The sequence below is a fragment of the Phocoena phocoena genome, chromosome 12 (assembly GCF_963924675.1).
Source record: "Phocoena phocoena chromosome 12, mPhoPho1.1, whole genome shotgun sequence".
NCBI lineage: Eukaryota > Metazoa > Chordata > Mammalia > Artiodactyla > Phocoenidae > Phocoena > Phocoena phocoena.
The window spans coordinates 15,504,476-15,524,559 of record NC_089230.1 but is presented as its reverse complement, the minus strand read 5'-3'; the positions used below and the strand labels follow the sequence as shown (position 1 = coordinate 15,524,559).

The following is a 20,084-nucleotide window of genomic DNA, read 5'->3' as shown; positions in this document are numbered from 1 at the left end:
ATTCTCATGGGCATCTGCTTTCCACTCGTTAGAAAATCCTCTGTTTATTTGAGAATGGTAAAAAAAAGGCCAATATCTTAGTGTCATTATGACAAGTCTTCACCTCATAGGAAACCTGAAAGGGTCGCCGGGCCTCCCAGGTCCTGCGACTATACTGTCTTAGCAGACCTGCCCACACTCAAGTGCCTTCTGGAATTCCTTATAAATTTCAGTGGGTGGGCTTCCCTGGTGGCGCAGTGGTTGAGAGTCCGCCTGCCGATGCAGGGGACGCGGGTTCGTGCCCCAGTCCCGGAGGATCCCACATGCCGCGGAACGGCTGGGCCCATGAGCCATGGCCGCTGAGCCTGCGCGTCTGGAGCCTGTGCTCCGCAGCGGGAGAGGCCACAACAGTGAGAGGCCCGCGTACCGCAAAAAAAAAAAAAAAAAAATTTCAGCGGGCTCCTGGGCAACAGAACATTCTATTACTCTGCTGGCTTTTAAGGTGCAGTTCCAGGGTTAAATAATTGTGCCCAAACTTAACATTTTCAAACTGTCCAGGCTTATCTTCCAAAAGTAGTGTATTACTCACTTTACCAACTCTCCTTGCCAAGTAAAGGACCCCAAAGAATTAAGTGTTAACTGCAAAGAAGTTAGGCGAGGCTTCTCTTCTCTCCCCAAATCAAGTTTTTTGGAATCCCAAGAGAACGCAAGTACTGCAAATGCAGGGCAATGGTCTTTCCTGAAAAAAGCAATAACATTCTTATGTATTAATATACTATAATACACTTATCGTCTCTTCTGCTGATACTCACTTAGGCTGTCTTTGTTCACAGACAACATGATTGTGTATGTAGAAGATCCAATAGAGTGTACAGAAAAGTTACTAGAACTAATAAGTGAGTTCAGCAAGCTTGCAGGATACAAGATAAATATTTAAAAATCGATTGTATTTCTAGATACTAGCAGCAAACAATGTAAAATTGAAATAAATGCATACCAGTCACAATAACATAAATATGAAATATTGAATACTTAGGAATGAATCTGACAGGAGATGTGTAATATTTGTACACTGAAAACCACAAAATGTTGCTTAAACCAGACTTAGATGGGTGTAGAGATATACCATTTTCATGGGTGAGAAGATTCATTATTGTTAAGATGTCCGTTCTCTCCAAATTGATCTATAGATTTAATGCAGTCTCAGTGAGAACCCAGCAGGTTTTTATTGGTAGGCATTTACAAGCTAAATAACTCTAAAATTATTAAGGAAATTTAAGGGACCTAGAATAGTTTTGAAAAAGATTAATAAATTTGGCTGATTAACATTACCTGATTTTAGGACTTCTTATAAAAATCTATACTTATCAAGACGGTGGTATTGGTGTAAGGACAGACACATAAATAGATCAATGACCCAGCCATTCCACTCCTAGGTATTTACCCAAAATAAATGGAAGCATATTTCATACAAAGACTTGTACGTGATGTTTTAGCAACTTTATCTGTAATAGCCCCAAACTGGGAATAACTCAAATTTCCATCCACAGGTGAATGGGTAAACAAGTTGTGATACGTCTCTAAAGTGGCATGCCACTTGGCAGTACAAAAGAAATGAACTATTAACACATGCAACAGTATCACTGAACCTCAAAATAATTATGCTGAGCTAAAGAAGCCAGACTAAAAAGTATATAGTGTTACAATTCTGTTTATAGAAAACTCGGGAAAAATGCAAACTAATCTATAGTGACAGAAAAAAGATCAGTGTTTTCCTGGGGTAGGAGGAATAGGGAGAGGAGGGAGGGATTGCCAAGGGAAATGAAGAAACTGCTGGAGGTATTGGATGGGTCCATTATGTTCACTGTACAGATGGTATGCTCATAGTAATTTTATACTTTAAATATGTCTAATTTATGGCATAACAATTATATTTTAATAAAGCTGTTTACAGAAAAGTCCCTGGAATCCTTTTAGTGTTGAGAGCTTCTATCCCAACCATTCTACCGAAACTTCTCTCCTCCAGGACACAGTGGCCCCTTTCTTGCCTCATCCAATAGCTCTGTCTTTGACTGATTCAGCCTCTCATCAGCAATTCCTTCTGTTGGCTTTAAGCGCACACTTTCTTCACAGTATTGTAAATCAACTATACTTCAATTAAAAACATTTTTTAAACATTTTAAAAATAAACTAAAACAGCACACTTTCTTGAGTTCTCCCCTATCTCATTGGTTCTTCTTTTTAAGGTGTCCTTTGCTGGCTCCGACTCTTTTGCCAGATCTCACTTGTTAGAGGGCCTCTGGCCTTGGTTTTGGCCTTTTCTTCCTCTCTGTGTACACTTTCCTCCAAAGTTTTCTCAGCTGGCTTTTGATTCCAAGTATTGTCATCTTGTGCTGTTCGATAGAATTTTCCGAGATGATGGAAAAACCCTATATCTGCATTGTCCAATGTGGTAGCCACTAGATGTATATGGTTATTGAGTATTTGAAATGTGGCTACTGTGACCAAGGAAGTGAATTTTAATTTTTATTTATTTTAATTAGTTTAAATTGAAATAGCCACCTGTGGTTAGGGGCTGCTGTATTGAATAGCCTGGGTCTAGATCATTGTGTTTACAAACTATGGGTGGTAACCATTAAGTGGTCTTGACCTGTAGTTTTTTCAAAAGATGAAATAGAATAGAAAATATCTCACATGTAGTAAAAGTTATGTTTTTACAGAAAACTTTTGTTTCCTTCTTGCATCTCTGTGTACTAGGTTGCTATAACCGTGGATAGATCACATAGAGATTTTTAGGGTTTTTTTTTGTTTTTAGGTGAAAGCCACTGATCTAGATGCTGGTGATGCCCATATTTATGTCTTCAGCCATGAGCTGAGACCTGAAGTTACATTTATCTGACTTCTTGACACTTACCCTCAGGTACCTACTAGGCAACACAAGTCTGTAAACTTGTTGTTTTCTTCCTCCAGTTACCCCCCATCTCAGTAATCATCACCACCCTCTGCCAGTGTTCTGCTAAGGATGAGTGACCTTCATTTCCTTTGTTCCTGTGCCTGTTCCCTGCACCTACTCCCACTCTCAGTCCAGCAGCAAGGTGTAGGTTCTGCCTCTGAAATGGATCTCAGATCTACCCATTTATTTCCATTTTGGCTTCCATGGACTTACTCTAAGCCACTGGCATCCCTTGCCTGGACCATTGCAACAGCTCCAAACCGATCTCTCTTTCACTCTTGTCTTCATAAAACTCATTCTCCACATAGCAGCCAAAGGGATCTTTTAAAACCCTAAACCAGACGATGTTGCTTCTCTACTTAAAGCCTCCACTGGTCTTCCATTACACCGAGGATACTCCCTCGTGGCCTTACTGTGGCCTACAAGGCCCTGGTGAGCTAGCCCTCGCACCTCCAGCATGGCGCCCATCACGCTCACCTTGGCCTTTCTGTATCAGGCACACCCACTTCCTTGCTTGTTTCTCTGCAGTAACTCTGCCCACATGCCATGACCCAGACCCCAGATCTTCTTCAAGCTGGCTCTCTTTATTAATTCAAGTTTCAACTCAGAAGTCATTTCTTCAAAGGGGCAGTCCTTCTTTAACTAAAGTAGTGTCCCCAACCCAAGTCCAAGTGATCTGTTTTGGAAGTGAATGAGATATGTTGTTACTTATATAAAGTATTTTTGAGTAATATAAGCCAAGACCCATCAGTCAATATATTTTTTTTTTTTTTGCGGTACGCGGGCCTCTCACTGTTGTGGCCTCTCCCATTGCGGAGCACAGGCTCCGGACGCGCAGGCTCAGTGGCCATGGCTCACGGGCCCAGCCGCTCCGCGGCATGTGGGATCTTCCCGGACCGGGGCACGAACCCGCGTGCCCTGCATTGGCAGGCGGACTCTCAACCACTGCGCCACCAGGGAAGCCAATTATTTTTGATTAGAGATCCTTGAATCATCTGTGATCAACAGAATCCTTCTGTGCAAGTGGTGTTATCAAGTTTCTCTCTGAAGAATCAATATCCGTCTTGCTATTTTTTAACTTAGCTGAACATCTCATTGTGCAAATTTATTGAATGGTTTAAAATATGTACAATACAGTTATATTAAGTTATAGACATATAGATTGCATTAATATAAAACTTAAAACTAGAGTTTTTCATTAATGTCAATATATCATAAATATAAGATGCATTATTTAAACTTTTTAATCACTGAGATTTATGTATGACCAATTTTTGGAGAAAATTTGAATTTGATTTAAATTACCAAATCGCTTTTCTCTTGAAGAAGAAAGGTCTGTAGTTTAGGGTACATTATTCCTTATGTGATTTTAGTCTTTATTTTTATAATGGTCTTTATGAAAAACATGTTATTAAAATAGTGCAGAAATATGACCAGAGTTAAGATAAATGATAAGGTTTGTGATTTTGACCTTTGCTTCAAAAAAAAAAAGGGAAAGGAAAACTACACTCCAGTGCTGAAATTTTCACAGCAGTCATTTGAGTAACAGATTGCAAAAACAATGAAATTAAAACTGTACGCTCAGTATCCTATGTATTGTTTAAACCACATGGTAAAGGGGGCAACAGGAAATGCATTTAACTTTACAAAATGAAAATTGAATGTAAGTGGGGAAAATACAAGTGGGGAAATTTGACATTATTTCATCCTAGAAAGTTCTTAAATTAGATAAAAGTTGTGTTCAGAAAACTAAAATAGGGTGTCATTTTACCTCCAGTGTATTCCATTGTGTCCAAGTTCAGAAACAGTGGTGATTAAAATGTTTATGTCCTTTGACCTACTACTGGATAGCTCTCCAAAGGGAATAATCCAAATTGCAGAGAGAGATTTATACACAAAGATGTTAATTGTGGCATTATTTATAATTTTGAAAAGCCAGGAACCAACCAAATATCCAGTGATGGAGGAATTAAGCAGACTGTAGAACATCCATATAATAAAGGACCGTATAACCATTAAAATTAATTTTTAAAAAGACTAATGTTGTGGGAAAAAGCCTTGACATGATGCTAAGTGAAAAAAAGATATATTTATACAGTATGATCTTAATTAGGTAAAAATAATTTCCATAGAAGAAAATATGTTAATAGTGGTTCATTCTGAAGAGTAATTGTTGCTGGTTTGTATTTTCTAGAAAAAGCACGTTATTTTTATAATAGCAAAAAGATTATTAAAAAAAGAAATCGTGGTGGCTAATAAAATATTAACTATTTAAGCAGATTGTGTTTTAGAGCTGGAGAGAAGCACAGGGATCATTTAGTCTGGGTGCTGTGACTAGGGGTTGTAATTGGTAGGCGAGATTGTCTGAGAGCTGGTTTTCAGAGGCCATGACGGCGAGGAAGCCTCCTTAGTGTTTTTGCTCTGGGATGCCCTACTGTGCACAGTTCTGTCATGCACTGGCTGTCCTTTGCTGATCAGAAAGTCTGACTGGCTGTCAGCTTTGCTTCAACAAATATAAAAAAGGAGGACAAAGTAATTGTTATCTAATAAACGTGACATTTGGTAGGCAAAAACTTTAATACATGAGGCAACAATGAAAGATTGCTGAGGGTTTAAAGTGGGAAGCATTCTAGGTTGTCCTTTATTTAATCTTTGGGTTTTCATCCATGAATAGTCACGACATCATTTTAGTGGGTCTCCCCCAACATTACCTTTTAAATGAAATTAGAACAGAATAGGAACGATAGGGTGCATGGCATATAGTAAGTATTCATTCTTTAAATTCTTACTTCAGGTATGTTTTTGTACGTACTGGGCTGTAAATGTAAACGTGTCTGTTTTTCTTTTCAAACTGTGATTTGTAGTCAAATAAAGTCAAGAGACTCCTACTGTGATCTAGACCAGTGGTTCTCAGGAATATTCTGAGACCAGAAGCATAGGTGTCACCTGGGAGCCAGTTAGAAATGCAAATTCTCAGGCCGCACCCCAGACCTACTGAGTCAGTAACTCTGGGAGTGGACCCAGCACTCTTTGGTTTATATAATAAGGTCCCCCCACAACCAGTGATTCTGATGTGCACTCAAATTTGTAGACCACTGGTCTAGTCTTGCTATTTCGGGTGTGGTCCAGAGACTAACACTGGCATCGCTCGGCAACCAGTTGGAAATGCAAAATCTTCAGCCCTAACCAGACCTACTCATTCAGAGTCTACATGCTCCCCAGGCGATTTGTATGCACGGATTAAAGACTTAGTAAAGGTTGGGAGGCATTGATACAAGCCACAAAGGCCTCCAGGGGCCAAGTGGTTAATGTCAGTGAATAAAGGCAGCTTGGTTTTCTCTCTAAAGAGTACAACAGTGAGAAAGCAGGATGGTGTGAAGGTTAAGCATCTTCGTTTGTTTAAAAATGTCCCATATTGCACCAGTTAACACACCCAGCTAAGCTCATCAACTAAGGTTAACTGCAGTTGACATCAATGACTTCAAGCAGATTTTAAACCCAAATTTTAATAGCGTGACTCCCTCATAATAACTTCTTCTGATCTCTTAGGAATTTATCAAGGAGCTGCTCTCCCGGGTAAGAGGCATGAGGAAACTGAGCCCCCCACAGAAGAAGACTGTATAATTCCGGACGAGGTGGAGCTCTCCTGGAGACCCAAGAAGGGATTTCGACTTCACGAAGACTTTTATTAAAGAATAGTTGTCCTTATGAGCATCTTTTTTGGGGGTAGGGAGGGGTGGTATCTATTAGACATTTATTCAGGAATGTTACTTTTTTGTTGTTGTTTTTAAAGGTTTTGATGGTGTAATATTTTAATAGCAAAGACATCACCACTCTGGTTTCAGCCCAACCAGGGATTGACAAACCAGGCAGACACACAGGGCTGGGCTGGGCCAGGCATCTTCTTGGAGAAACCAGATGTTTAGGACCTAACTATACAGGGATGATGGTTTTCTTAGACTTTTTTCTGAAGTTGTACATTTGACTCAGAAGTTGAATTTCTCGTGCTTGTATATATCTTCAGGCAACTAAGTTAACGTGTTGATGTGAGTTTTATTTCACATTGATGGAATACACTTGTGGTCGTCCTTTCATTGGAGGTCACGGCACGTATGTTTTCACGAGGCCACTCGGTATTCTTTGCGTGAGTGCTGGAGACCTACGACGTTCACTTTATGCACCAAAGTGAAAGAATTCAGTGTATCCGTTATTTTAATGAGCTACACTACAACAATGTGGAATCGGTCAAGGGCTTAATTTATGGACTTTGTATCATTTTGTTAATCGGATGCTTTGCCAGGTTATGTACTTATTGCCTCATTTGTGGTATTATTCAAGTTTTCTGAACCCTTTCTTTGAATGTTTATTCAGATTTCTAGAGAAATGCCCACGCTACCTGAGTGGTGTTTTGCAGTGGAACAAGGAAGCGCCGTGTAGCAATTCATCCTCTGCTTTCAACCAAATACTATGTATTATTCTCTCTCCATGAAAGCAGGTCATAAGGAAGTGAGCAGATTAAGTTTCTTCCTCCTTAGAAGTAGTTCTGGTCACTTCGGTGCCCGGGCAGCATCAGACCGGGGTGGGGTGAGCTGAGTGATGAGCAGGTGTAAAAGGGAGAAAGCCTCACCTCCTCTCAAGAGAGTGGATACAGGAGCATTTGCTGGTTTGGAAGCGTGGTGGAGATTTCATTTCTGGCTTCTCTCAGTGGCGTGTGGTGAGGACTCTGGCCCTAATTGTGCACCCTGATCCCTTTGCTTGGAGTGGAGCCTGGGATGCCTACCCTGCCCCTCTCAGTTCTATACCAGATCCTTGGAGAAGGATCAAAATGCAGATGGATGTGGGCGGGGTCAAAGGTCAGAGGAGAAACTCCTGCTTTCCTCCAGGAGGTCCCCACTGCCTCCCCACAGAAACCCCCCATACTGTAAGGTGTCTCTAGGTGGCCCTGTCAGAGGACAGGGGTCAGGCATTTTATATCAAGGGTGCTCTGAACATATTTTATTTTTTAAAAGAACTATGTTTGTGAATTTTATGTACACTGGCAAGCTTTTGAAAATGTATTTAATTTTGTAATGTTTACCAATGATTTATTTACAAGCTATTTACGCAAATAAATGAAGCTGCTTACAATTCTGCTTACGTGTTTGCCTTGGAAAAAACAACATTGACATGATGATTTCACTTTGTTAGATGCTCTGCAGACAAGGGTACCAAGCACTTATATCTAGCTTTTCATTTTCAGGTCTTCTGTCATTTGATCCTAGACCTCACCTGAGGTGTCTCCAGATCAGGCAGTGAAAGCAAAGGGGCTGGGACACATCCCCGGCTTGAGAAGGAAACAGAAAGTGACTCTGTGCCCTTGGCCCTGCCTGCCTTCTAGTCCAACCCTCTCTCAGGCCATGCCCCTTGCATTTCACTAAAACTCCCTTTTGCCCATCTGGTGTAAATCCTCAAGATTTCAGATTACTCAGATATTCCAATTACTGTTAGAAACCCGTGCACCCTGTGAGTACAGAAAAATCAGAATTTGCAGGACTTCTGTTAGGCTTGACCAGCCCAGGTTACGGTCTTCAGAGGAAATAAGAATGAACTTTTCCTCCAAAGGCCTCTGATCCTACCACATCACACATTGCCTGCCTTTCCTCCCTGCCCTTGCTCAGGGACTGGCATCCCTTGACTCCCCTGAGCGCTCAAGCCACAAGCTTGGGGTGTCTGGAAGGTTCTCTGTATTTTTTTCCTCCAAAGCTTTGCTAAAACTATTGCCTGGGTCTGGAACACACTCTCCACCAACAGGCTCTCTCTGGAGAGCTGGACTGGACCCCTGCTAAGTGTGTGCACAGCTTCATGGCATGTCTCCATGGTATTACTACTGGCTATTCACCTGTTATCTCTTCTGTTCGACTCTAGGATCCTTGAGGTTAGAACTGGGTCTTATAAATCAAGCCCCTGGTGTTTGTCAATTGAATAAATATGATAAAAGATTCTTCAAGAAAACTCAACTGTTTCCTTCCCAGCTAGGAGAGTGATTCTTAGACCTGAGTGTACGTTTGAATCACCTGGGAAGCTTTGAAAACAGCTGATGCCTAGACCCCAGTCCTGACCAACTTAATCAGAATTTGTAGGAGCAGAGCTTAGGCATTTTTTAAGGTCCCCAGGTGGAGCGGCCCTGGGCCACTGGGTCATTCTTGTGTAGTCTGATGCACACGTCTGATCACACGGCATCCTGCTTGTGCTGTCACGGCAGGTGGCAGCTGTGACGTGAGCACATTATCTATTTCTCCTTGTGTTTTCTACTGGAGGGGAATTAAAGCACAGGACTAGGAAAATGACTCCAAAGTAGCCAACTCCTGGCCCAGTGATCACTCGAACACTGGTGAATCTAAGGTTAAACTTTACGGAGTGGTGTCCATTTACAACAATCATAATAGTAGTTCCCATTCCTTGACCATTGTGCTAAGTGCTTACGTGCCTTATCTCATTAAATCTCGACATGAATCTCATGAGGTGCATTGCATTATCCTCACTTTACAGAAAATCAGCTCAGGAAGGTTAAGCAGCTTCCCCGAGGTCACACAGTTACGGAGCTTCAAACCCTTTGACCATTAGGCTTATCTGCCTCTTACAGGGGTTACTCTCAGTGCCACGTACAGGAGTGAAAGCTGGGAACTCCATCTACAGTGAGCCGGGCCCCTGAGCTGGCGGGGGCGCGTGGGGAGGCTCTGTGGTCGGAGGGGTCCTCGGCCACCTGCCCGGTTCTCTCTCAGTCCTGAGAACGAAGGGCTCCCGAGCTGTAGGGCAGCCAGGCTCTGTACCGCGGCCCCTCCTCTGTCTCCGGGCTCTTATGCCTTCTCCCCTAACAAAAAGCTCCTGGGCTTGGCCTTAGCAGCTTGGCATGGAGCGCCCTTTCATCAGTGGTTACATCAGGCTCTTTCCAAGAAGACTAAATGGTTGGGAACATGAGCCCTTTTTGAGTCATGACTACCATTTCATGGAGGGGTACAGAGGAGGGGCCACAGCCAAGAGATAGCCAGCCGAGCACTAGGCCCACACCTGGAGATGCAGGTTGGGGAGCATCTGGGAGATGAGCTTGTCCCTTTCCACAGTCAGAGTGGGAGCCAGATGTTTGCCCTGTGGCTCAGTGCTGCCCTGGGCATTGCTCCACGCCCAGCCCACTGGGATTGAGCTTGTTCTTTTTGCTGCCCCTCAGGTGTTGCTCGTTGAGACGCCCAGGCCCACAGCCACCTGTTCGTGTGACTGCTGATCGACACTCCCCTGCTCCCACCTCATTTTTGCTTCTGAGTCAAAGGTGCTGGGGTTTCCCTCTGCTTCTCGGGGACCTTCCCTGAGTGTAGGCACTTTGCAGGAGCTTCCTCCCACCCCTGTCATCCCCCTCCTTTCACCCCTGCTTTGGGCACTAGCCTCAGGACCCTTTGATGGCTCAAATGGCTTAAGGTAGCTTGGCGGGGAAGTACTGTGGGTGGGGAGGACCCCTTGTCTGTGGTCTGTCCGAAAACACAGAAGAACTCAGTGTATTTGGTAATTGGAACTTTGGGAAGGCCAGTTTCAAACTGGACACAGACAGGGGGGACCGGTGATTTTCCACATTGCTCTTTTCTTCTTCCTTGAATTTATTTCAACCCAAAGGATCCTGGAGAGTTACTACTGGGAGCTAGTGCCATTCCCTTTGGGATTCGGGACGGAACTAGCTATGTGTTTGTAACCTGCCTGTGAAAATCAGGTGGCTTCTCACGGTCTTCTGTGAGCAAGAAAGAACAGTCCAGACTTCATGGAGTTCCCTTCCACCCCGACTCAGACGCAAGGGCTGGAAATGCTTCACTTCTTAAGGGTTCTGATGCCACTGTGGTGTTGCTTGCCTGGGGATGAATTGTTTGTGTAAGACTGGACCGTTCACCTCTCGGCTGTGTGGATGTTCCCACCACAGCACAGCAGACGGGCATCTCAGTAGAGTACTGATACGAGAACGACTGCAAATTAGGTCCTGGAAATCTGTTTTTCTGGTGCTTTTATTGGCTCCATTGAATAAATAAGGCCAGATTTATCTCTGCTACATATTACCTTTGGCTTTAGGCTCATCAAGTAAGGTGTATTAAATGACCTTGCTGGTTGGGGTTCACCTTGTTTTGGTGGATTCTAGAGGTAGGAAGTCCTATCAAACTTGGGGATTTAAAAAAGGGCACTTTTAATGTTAGTGCTGTTGACTTGATCACATTTATACACACACACACACACATATATAAATTCAGTGTTATCCTTGTAAGGAGACAGTTCTACGCAGGTCTCTCATGTTTCTGCATGTTTGTGGGCATGTCCTTAGTTATGGACAAATGTTTTCAATATGTTTGTATGTGCAGCAACCAGCCTGGGAGGATAGAGATTGTTTCTCCCTCTAAAGCAAAAAGCACATGAGCTTACTGCCCATTATAAAAGATGCAGGTTCCGGGGACTTCCTTGGTGGTCCAGTGATTGAGACTCCACGCTTCCAATGCAGGGCGCGCGGGTTCGATTCCTGGTTGGGGAACTAAGGGAAGCCAGTGGGGCTGGTCCCGTCTCACTCACACACTGGCTCGTTTGGGAGGTGGGTTCCACGTCCCTGTCCTCTTCTGCTTTTTGTGGGGCGTTCCACCCATGGTTCTGAGGATCACAAGCCTTTGGTGTGGATTTAGCTTCAACAGGCTCCACTTCACAGGTCTGCTTCAACGGCCAAAGCCTAATCTGTGCACACCCGGGACTGACAGAACACCTGGAGAAATACCTTTCCTCCTCCTTCCTCTCCCATCCCTTCTAGCATCTTGTTTAGGTCATCAAACAAGCAAACACGTGAAAGACAAGCATGTGAACACTGGTGTGCAAGGCAGAGCAAGGAGTGGAAGAAAAGTCCACACTTCATCATCCTGTCCCTGGGAAAAGAACCGAGGGAAGAAAGGATAAGAATGATGCCCTGGCCGTGAACAAACCACTTTTCTGTACAGTCTTCTGTTGTTTCCTAGGTGTGCAAAGAAAGAAAGTTATTGTGTTATATTTGGGCCGGGAATTTAAATTCCATAAAATATTTTATAGCTTCTAGGAGGAAGCTCTTTTTTTTTTTTTTTTCCTGAGCTTTTAAATAAATTTATTTATTTATTTTTGGCTGTGTTGGGTCTTCGTTTCTGTGCGAGGGCTTTCTCCAGCTGCGGCTAGTGGGGGCCACTCTTCATCGCGGTGCGCGGGCCTCTCACTGTCGCGGCCTCTCTTGTTGAGAAGCACAGGCTCCAGACGCGCAGACTCAGTAGTTGTGGCTCACGGGCCTAGTTGCTCTGCAGCATGTGGGATCTTCCCAGACCAGGGCTCGAACCCGTGTCCCCTGCATTAGCAGGCAGATTCTCAACCACTGTGCCACCAGGGAACCCAGGAGGAAGCTCTTAATTGCTCTTTTTGCTCGTGTTTTATCATGAGTCTCATTTAATCCAAGGTGCTGCTTCGTAATTTATGATCTTTATGTGGAGGAAACGTGAAAGATACTTCATAAAGCCACTCTACAAGCAGGCTGTACATTTAATGTTCGGAACAGAAATTGCCCTTACTTAAGCAGTCTCCCACCCTTCCACCTCCCTGATATCGAGAATGACTCATCCATGTATAGGATGAACCAGACAAAGCAATATTTCTAATGAGCTGCAGACCCTGAAGGCAGAAACCCTTTAAGAGTTGAAACTCCCATTTTATTGCCAACAACAGATATCATACTGAATGTTAATTCAGTGATGATCGTCTGGGGAAAAACGAGCAGAAATGAAGAGGTTTTAAACTGATAACCAATCATTAATCCAGTCAACTCCCTCAAAAACTAACTTCATTACTAAGGGGGTCATTATTTTTATGTTGTCAGAGTTTCAGTGAAAAGTCCTTGGGGGTTATTTATGAGTAATTGGGGAAGTAAATGTTGATGTCTGCCATGGATGTTTTATGACTAACTCTTCAGATCTTTATACGGGATTGGTTGAGTCTGGAAATTGCATTGGTTTTCCACCCAAGGCTTTGCAAGAGCTTTTATTTATTTATTTATTTATTGTTTCTGTTTTTGTTTTATTGGAGTATAGCTGCTTTACACTGCTGTGTCATTTTATGCTGTACAGCAAAGTGAATCAGTTGTATGTATACATATATCCCCTGTTTTTTTGGATTTCCTTCCTATTTAGGTCACCACAGAGCACTGAGTCGAGTTCCCTGTGCTATACAGTAGGCTCTCATAACGCAAGAGCTTTTAAATTACCTGTAGTTGTCAGATGGGATTGTCTCCTCAGGAAAGTGGATGGAGCTTGCCCACCACGCTGTGCATTTCAGGTTTTTAAAATAACGTTGCTGTCGGGCTTCCCTGGTGGCGCAGTGGTTGAGAGTCCGCCTGCCGATGCAGTGGACGCGGGTTCGTGCCCCGGTCCGCGAAGATCCCACATGCTGCAGAGCAACTAGGCCCGTGAGCCACAACTACTGAGCCTGCGCGTCTGGAGCCTGTGCTTCGCAACGGGAGAGGCCACAACAATGAGAGGCCTGCGTACCGCAAAAAAAAAAAAAATAATAATAATGTTGCTGTCGCCTCTGGTCTCTCCCTTTCATTTATTTTTTTTGTTTTCTTTGTTTTGTTTTTTTGCGGTACGCGGGCCTCTCACTGCTGCGGCCCCTCCCGCCGCGGAGCACACGCTCCGGACGCGCAGGCCCAGCGGCCACGGCTCATGGACCCAGCCGCTCCGCGGCACGCGGGATCCTCCTGGATCGGGGCACGAACCCGCGCCCCCTGCATCGGCAGGCGGACTCCCAACCACTGCGCCACCAGGGAAGCGCTCCCCCTTTCATTTTAAATGGTGGCCCTGAGGCCAAGCTATAGTGCCGCTAATTTTATTTGTTTTTTTTATTGAAATATAGTTGATTTACGATTTTGTGTTAATTTCTGCTGTACAGCAAAGTGATTCAGTCATACATAGATATATATACACATTCTTTTTAAAATTCTTTTCCATTATGAGTTATCACATGATATTGAATATAGTTCCCTTAGTGCCACTTTCATAAGAAAGACTCCTATAGGAAGCAAGCTTAGGTTATTATAAGGGGGTTAGCAGCACCTACTAGAAGAGTTTTCAGCAGCCATAGGGGGGCCCCTGCGCCCCCGCCCTCCTCCACATCACAACCCTCCACCACATTCATCAGAGACCCAACAATCAGACATTTGTTCTCCTTCAAGTTAACCAGCACATACTCTTGGTAGGGATCTTAAACTTTAATCATCTTTGCTTTTGTCAGATTCCTTATTGAGGGGGAGGGTCTGGGTGTGTGAGGGCTGTGTATGGGCCATCACATCTTTTGGCTCCCATCTTGTGATGTAAGCCTCCCCAAACAAAGTAAGGGCATCTCTCATAATTAAAAAATTTTAAATAGCAAAACTAAATATGCATCGAGGCAGGCCCTTCCTTGGTGCTCAATGAAGCAGTCTGTGATTCTGGTACATCGATCTGCATATTTCCTCCACAGAAATGTTCATGCAATACAAATATCATACAGAAAGGTCTAGCTCAGAACAATACCCGAGGGGCCATGAGATTGAAGTTTGCAAGGGGGTGGGTGGGGCAGGCGCGGTCTTCACTGTGATGAGGTCCACAGTGGTCCTCAAGTGGGCTCTAGGAGGTTGGCAGAGTGAAAAAAGCACTTGGATCTGTCACAGCCCAGCCTGGGGTCTTTGGGCAACTGATTCTGTCTGGGCTTCTGTTTCCTCCTCTTAAAATTAAGAATATTTGCCTTAACTATCTTGTGGAGTAGAAAGGTGCAAATGAACAATAAATGTAAAAGGTCGGGCACAGCATAAACATCGAACAGAAGCAGGGCAATTCCCTGGTGGTCCGGTGGTTAGGGCTCCGCACTCTCGCTGCTAAGGGTCCACGTTCGATCCCTGGTCAGAGAACTAAGATCCTGCAAGCCGTGAGGCGCAGCCAAAAAAAAACCAGACCATCTACCAGAAGCAAGTAAGTATGGTAAGTGTATTCATGAGATCGGAAGCTTGAGTAACTGCAAAGACATGGTGCCAATCAATCATTCAGTCAGTAGCATTGGGCTTGGAATCGGCCCCAGCTCTGCTGCTTACTATCTATGTGATTTCAGGTGCTGCCTTAAGTGTCTGCCCCTTGCTTTCTTTATCCGTAAAATTGGAAAGCAACAGGATTAGCGTTTATATGTATGTTAGCATATATAAACATACAGCACCCTACTATTATATAATTAGAGAGATACTGCGTGCAGTTACTTAGAATACTTCTCTTGCTCGTTTTCAGTTTTAAAAATGATGATCTCTACCCTTAAGGCCCTTGCTTTTTCTCCTCCCTCTTCCTTCTTGATCTGTTCCCATCGTTGACCTGATTCTGCTCGACCACAGGTGTGAAACCAGGGGGAGTTCAGTGGAGTTGACAGCACACCTTAAGTCTTCAAGGCCACCATCAGACTCTCTAGAAGCAAGACTGGAGCACCTGCCTGTGAGGGACAAGTGTCTGTACCCCACAGTTCTCAAGCTCTCCAATTCCATAGCTAGAAGCTTGGAGGACCTGAAAGAACTTTTGATTTGATCTTTGTTGTCTGTGTATGACACTTTCTACTCCTTAGTATTGAAATGTGTTTGTATCATTTCTCCCTCTTGGGGTCATACTTGGCTGGGGGTGGAGGTGGCCATTGAATAAGTACCCTAAATCCAGTAGCCGTCCCCATGGGGGAAAATTATGGGTAGGACAATGGACGTCCATAGCTAAGTTTCAAAGAAGGAGAAATCCGTCTAACAAGGCACACATGTTTTTTTCCAGCATTTCTGGGGGCCGATGTTTTTTTAAATCAAGGACAAGGCTATGGAAAATCATCTTTAATTAAACCTGCAGTCATTCCCTCTAGGGCTTTGTACTGTGTTCACCTCTTAAATTATACACTTCAATTAGCAGAATCCTTTCTCCTAGCCCCGAGGTTTTATTTGCAGATCTCACCGTACTCTGGCAGCTCCAATCTGTTTCATTCCGTCTGGAAGCATCATCTGTACGATTTCTTCCCTGGCTGCCTTAGGCTGCATTCTTTTTCTCTCCCAGTGTGTCTTTGTTGTAAGCCGGGCTGAGACCACAGCCTGTTAAACCGCCACCCCTGCCTATCCCTACCCCACTGACTTTCACTCCTGGCTCTTCCCCAAATCAGTCTCCACCTGTCCATGTATTTAATAAAGATGCTGACCAGCATTCTTTGCTGCTTTCAGAAAGAAGCTCACAGAAGTTATGTTCCCTACTTCAACCAGAAAAACCAAAGTGTAAAAGGAGTTCCGGGGGAAGAAATGGAGGAGCCTCCTTAATCAAGCATCAACCCAGCTGACATCACGCCCTAAAATGATTAGAACAAGTCACTTGATATTTTAAATCTTCATCACTTGATAAATTAATCTAAAAAGGGAACGGAGACTGTGCATTTTCTTTCATGTGATCCACATATTGACCCTAAAAGACTTCAGCTTCTTGGAATATCTATTAAGAACTATAAATTACTGAGCTGTAATTTTAAAAAGAAATCATTACAACAAAATATTTCTAGTGTACAAAAAAAATCCAAGGAACAATATCAAAATATCTATATCTGGGGAATCCCCTGGTGGTCCAGTGGTTAGGAATCCGCCTTCCAGTGCAGGGGACTCAGGTTCAATCCCTGGCTGGGAAACAAAGATCCCATATGCTTCGGGGCAACTAAGCCCTCACGCCGCAGCGAAGAGCCCGTGTGCTGTAACTAGGACCTGAAACAGACAAATAAATAAATTAAAAAAAAAAAGAAATATCTATATCTGTATCTATCTATATCCATGTAAATATCTATTCATCACCTATTTATCTACTAGTCATAAGCTTAAGAAGGGAAACAGATAAAACTGAAGTCCTTTTTATATGCCTCGCTGACCCATCCCTCTCTCTCTGCAGCTGTAAATATGAACCTGAATTTGGTGTGTATCCTTGCCATGCATGTCTTCATATTTTCACTACTTATGTAGGATCCATAAACAATACTACATTAAAAACTTCATGTAGGGCTTCCCTGGTGGCGCATTGGTTGAGAGTCCGCCTGTCGATGCAGGGGACACGGGTTCGTGCCCCGGTCCTGGAAGATCCCACATGCCGCAGAGCGGCTGGGCCCGTGAGCCATGGCCGCAGAGCCTGCGCGTCTGGAGCCTGTGCTCCACAACGGGAGAGGCCTCAGCAGTGAGAGGCCCGAGTACCACAAAAAAAACAAAGCAAAACGAACAAAAAAAACAACTTCATGTAAATAGCATCGTATTCCATGTATCTGTCTGTAACCTGTGTGATAATTTGGCCACGTCATTTATTCTACAGGAGGTGTCCATTCTTTCCTGGATGGATGTTTAGGCCCCGACTTTTAGTGATTATGAGCAATGCTATGAGGCACTCGTCATTACAGGGGATCTACGCGTGTGACTGTCTTCACAGGTGAGTCTCAAAATGATCAGGCAAGTTTGGAAAACTCCAGAGCAAACTTTTCCTGTAAAGGGCCAGATCATAAAAATTTTCAGCCTTGTGGCCACAAAGCTTTTAACAGCCTCTGTCAATTCTCTCCCTACACCCCACCCTCCAACCCAACTTCTTCACAATCCTGTAAAATTATAAAAACCATTCTTAATTTGAGGGCTGTACACAGTACTCTGGCAGATTTGGGCAACTAGCTAGTGCATGGTCCTGCTCTGAGTACCACCGGGATGAGGCTACCTGTGTCTCTAAGCCTATTAGATACTGTCAAATGCTCCTGAGATGATTTTGGAGAGTCACACAATCTGTCACCTCCCCTTCTCCCTGATAGTCCATGACTCCCCCCCTCCCTCCCTCCCTCCCTCCCTCCCTTCCTTCCTTCCATCCAATATGCTACTTGCATGTTTTATCATTTTTATGGGAACCTCTTGCTTGAACTCAGATTAAAAAAAAAAAAACTTATTCATTTATTTATTTTTGGCTGAGTGGGTCTTTGTTGCTGTGCGCGGACTTTCTCTAGCTGTGGCGAGCGGGGGCTACTCTTCGTTGTGGTGCGCGGGCCTCTCGTTACGGTGGCTTCTCTTGTTGCGGAGCACGGGCTCTAGGCACGCAGGCTCAGTAGTTGTGGCACGCGGGCTTCAGTAGTTGTGGCACGCGGGCTCTAGAGTGCAGGGTCAGTAGTTGTGGCGCACAGGCTGAGTTGCTCCATGGCACGTGGGATCTTACAGGACCAGGGCTTGAACTTGTGTCCCCTGCATTGACAGGCGGATTCTTAACCACTGCGCCACCAGGGAAGTCCTGAACTCAAATGTTTATCAATTACCTTTGAGGAGCAGAGTGCCAGAGTCACTCTTCTCCATAAAATTCTTACAGAATGAGGCTTATCCCACTTCTGGAAACTGGTGTGTGGCCCGAGCAGGCAGTACAGTGTGGAAACGCTTCCTGCCTCTCGCTCCAGAACAGATGCCGCTTGGGGACACAGGGTGGGCCAGGCAGTGTTCACTGGACGCAGAGCCATAAATGTGCTTGGATTGCTTGGCATCCTTAATGATGCATACTAATGAGGGCTTTTAATTTTTATGATTATCTAGGGAAGAAAACATATGGGGAATGGCGGTAATCCTGGAAGACAAAGATAACAGTAACACAGAACAGTCTTGAAAATACAAAAGAAAAATATGACCCATCTTGAGGGCTGAGTGTGAAATCAATATTTGTGATGAAAAGTGTATGGTAAGGAGCTTTGAGAAAATGGAGAAATTCCAGACCACAGGCTGCAGGGCTTCAAACAAGCTCACACCAGTCACACGACACGTTTTAAGTTCGAACTATGATATTAGAGGATTGGGTTGACTCTGTTGGATTTGAGAAAAAGCATTTTGTTCTCAGAATTAATTGGTTGGCCTGGATAAAACCTGGAAGACCAGGGAAATACTCAGTGGCCCTACAGGTGTGGTGTCGTTTGGCTTTTGGTGCCATTGGCTTAAAAAAGGAGTAGAGAGAAGGGCTCAGATGGAGGCTACTCCCCAAGCACCTGAGATGGTGACTGCTGAGCGCTCTGTAATGCAGGGGCGAAGCACACGGACTCACTAGGGGGCTCCTGGAGGAACTCAGCTAAACCAGCAGCTTGGCCTCCATGCTGTGTAGACCGGGAGGTAACTGCAGGGCGTCCCAGTGACAGGGGTGCTGCTGGGTGGTTTGGTGGCTGACTCGTCCACACCCTTCTGCACATGGCACACTCACTGGGTTCCCTGGCACTCTGCGCCCCACATCTCATGCCCTTCCCACGTGCAACCTACAAGGAGGCACCCCTCCACGGGACACCGCTCCTAACCCAGCCAAAGGCTGTGCATCTCTGAAGGCCTATTTCTGGCCCACTGGTGGGTCTAGGGGTTCCCTCCCCACCTCTCAAATCACAGGGGGCTGCTCAGTCGGAGCTCAGGGACATCCTGACCCAAGATCCCAAGGCTTCGGCCAGTAGTTTCACTGCACGGCACAGAGCAGGCACTCTGCCTGTTGGTTTTCGTGGTCACGCTCACCGCATGACCAGCCAGTAAATCGGGAGACGAGGTGTTGAGGCAAGGAATATGACTTTATTCGGAAAGCTGGACCAAGGAGATGGCGGACTGATGTCTCCAAAAAATCCTCTCATCTGGGTTTGGATGCCAGTTTCTTTTATAGAACAGAGAGGGGGAGGAGGTGGGGAAGTAACTAAAAAGGCCACAAGTCTTGCAAATATCCCCTGGAATGGCCAGCCAGGGGGTGGGGATGTGTTAATTTCTTCTTTCTTGCAGCTATCCACAGGTGGACAGGGTCAGGATACTTCTCTGAACAAAGGCACTTTGGTTTAACATTCAGGCAGAGGGGTGGGGTTCCCCGAGGCAGGCCATTATGTATAGACAGTATCCGTTTAGTGAACAAAAGCAATAGGAAGCAAAGGTGAAAGAAACAGGTCCAACATGGAGTCAGGATTGGCTCTTCCCTGTTATAACGTGTCTCCTAAGGAGATTGCAGGGTTGATGGAAAATACCTTTTTTCCTCTGTCTCCATGGCAACAGAGCGCACACAGGTCCTGCCTGCCTGCCTCTGTCCTCCCCGGTGCCCCGCGGCATGTACTG

At 44.6% G+C, this 20,084-nt stretch overlaps 1 protein-coding gene across 1 annotated transcript in view; it reads left to right on the top strand.

Annotated features, from left to right (window-relative positions):
• Positions 1-8,059, top strand: part of PPP1R14C (protein phosphatase 1 regulatory inhibitor subunit 14C) — an 86,068-nt gene extending 78,009 nt beyond the window's left edge. Inside the window, exon 4 of the mRNA XM_065889082.1 lies at positions 6,482-8,059. Within this exon, the coding sequence (XP_065745154.1) occupies positions 6,482-6,556 (75 nt within the window). The 3' untranslated portion in view covers positions 6,557-8,059. The remainder of the gene's footprint in view (positions 1-6,481) is intronic.
• The last annotated feature ends 12,025 nt before the right edge of the window (positions 8,060-20,084 follow it).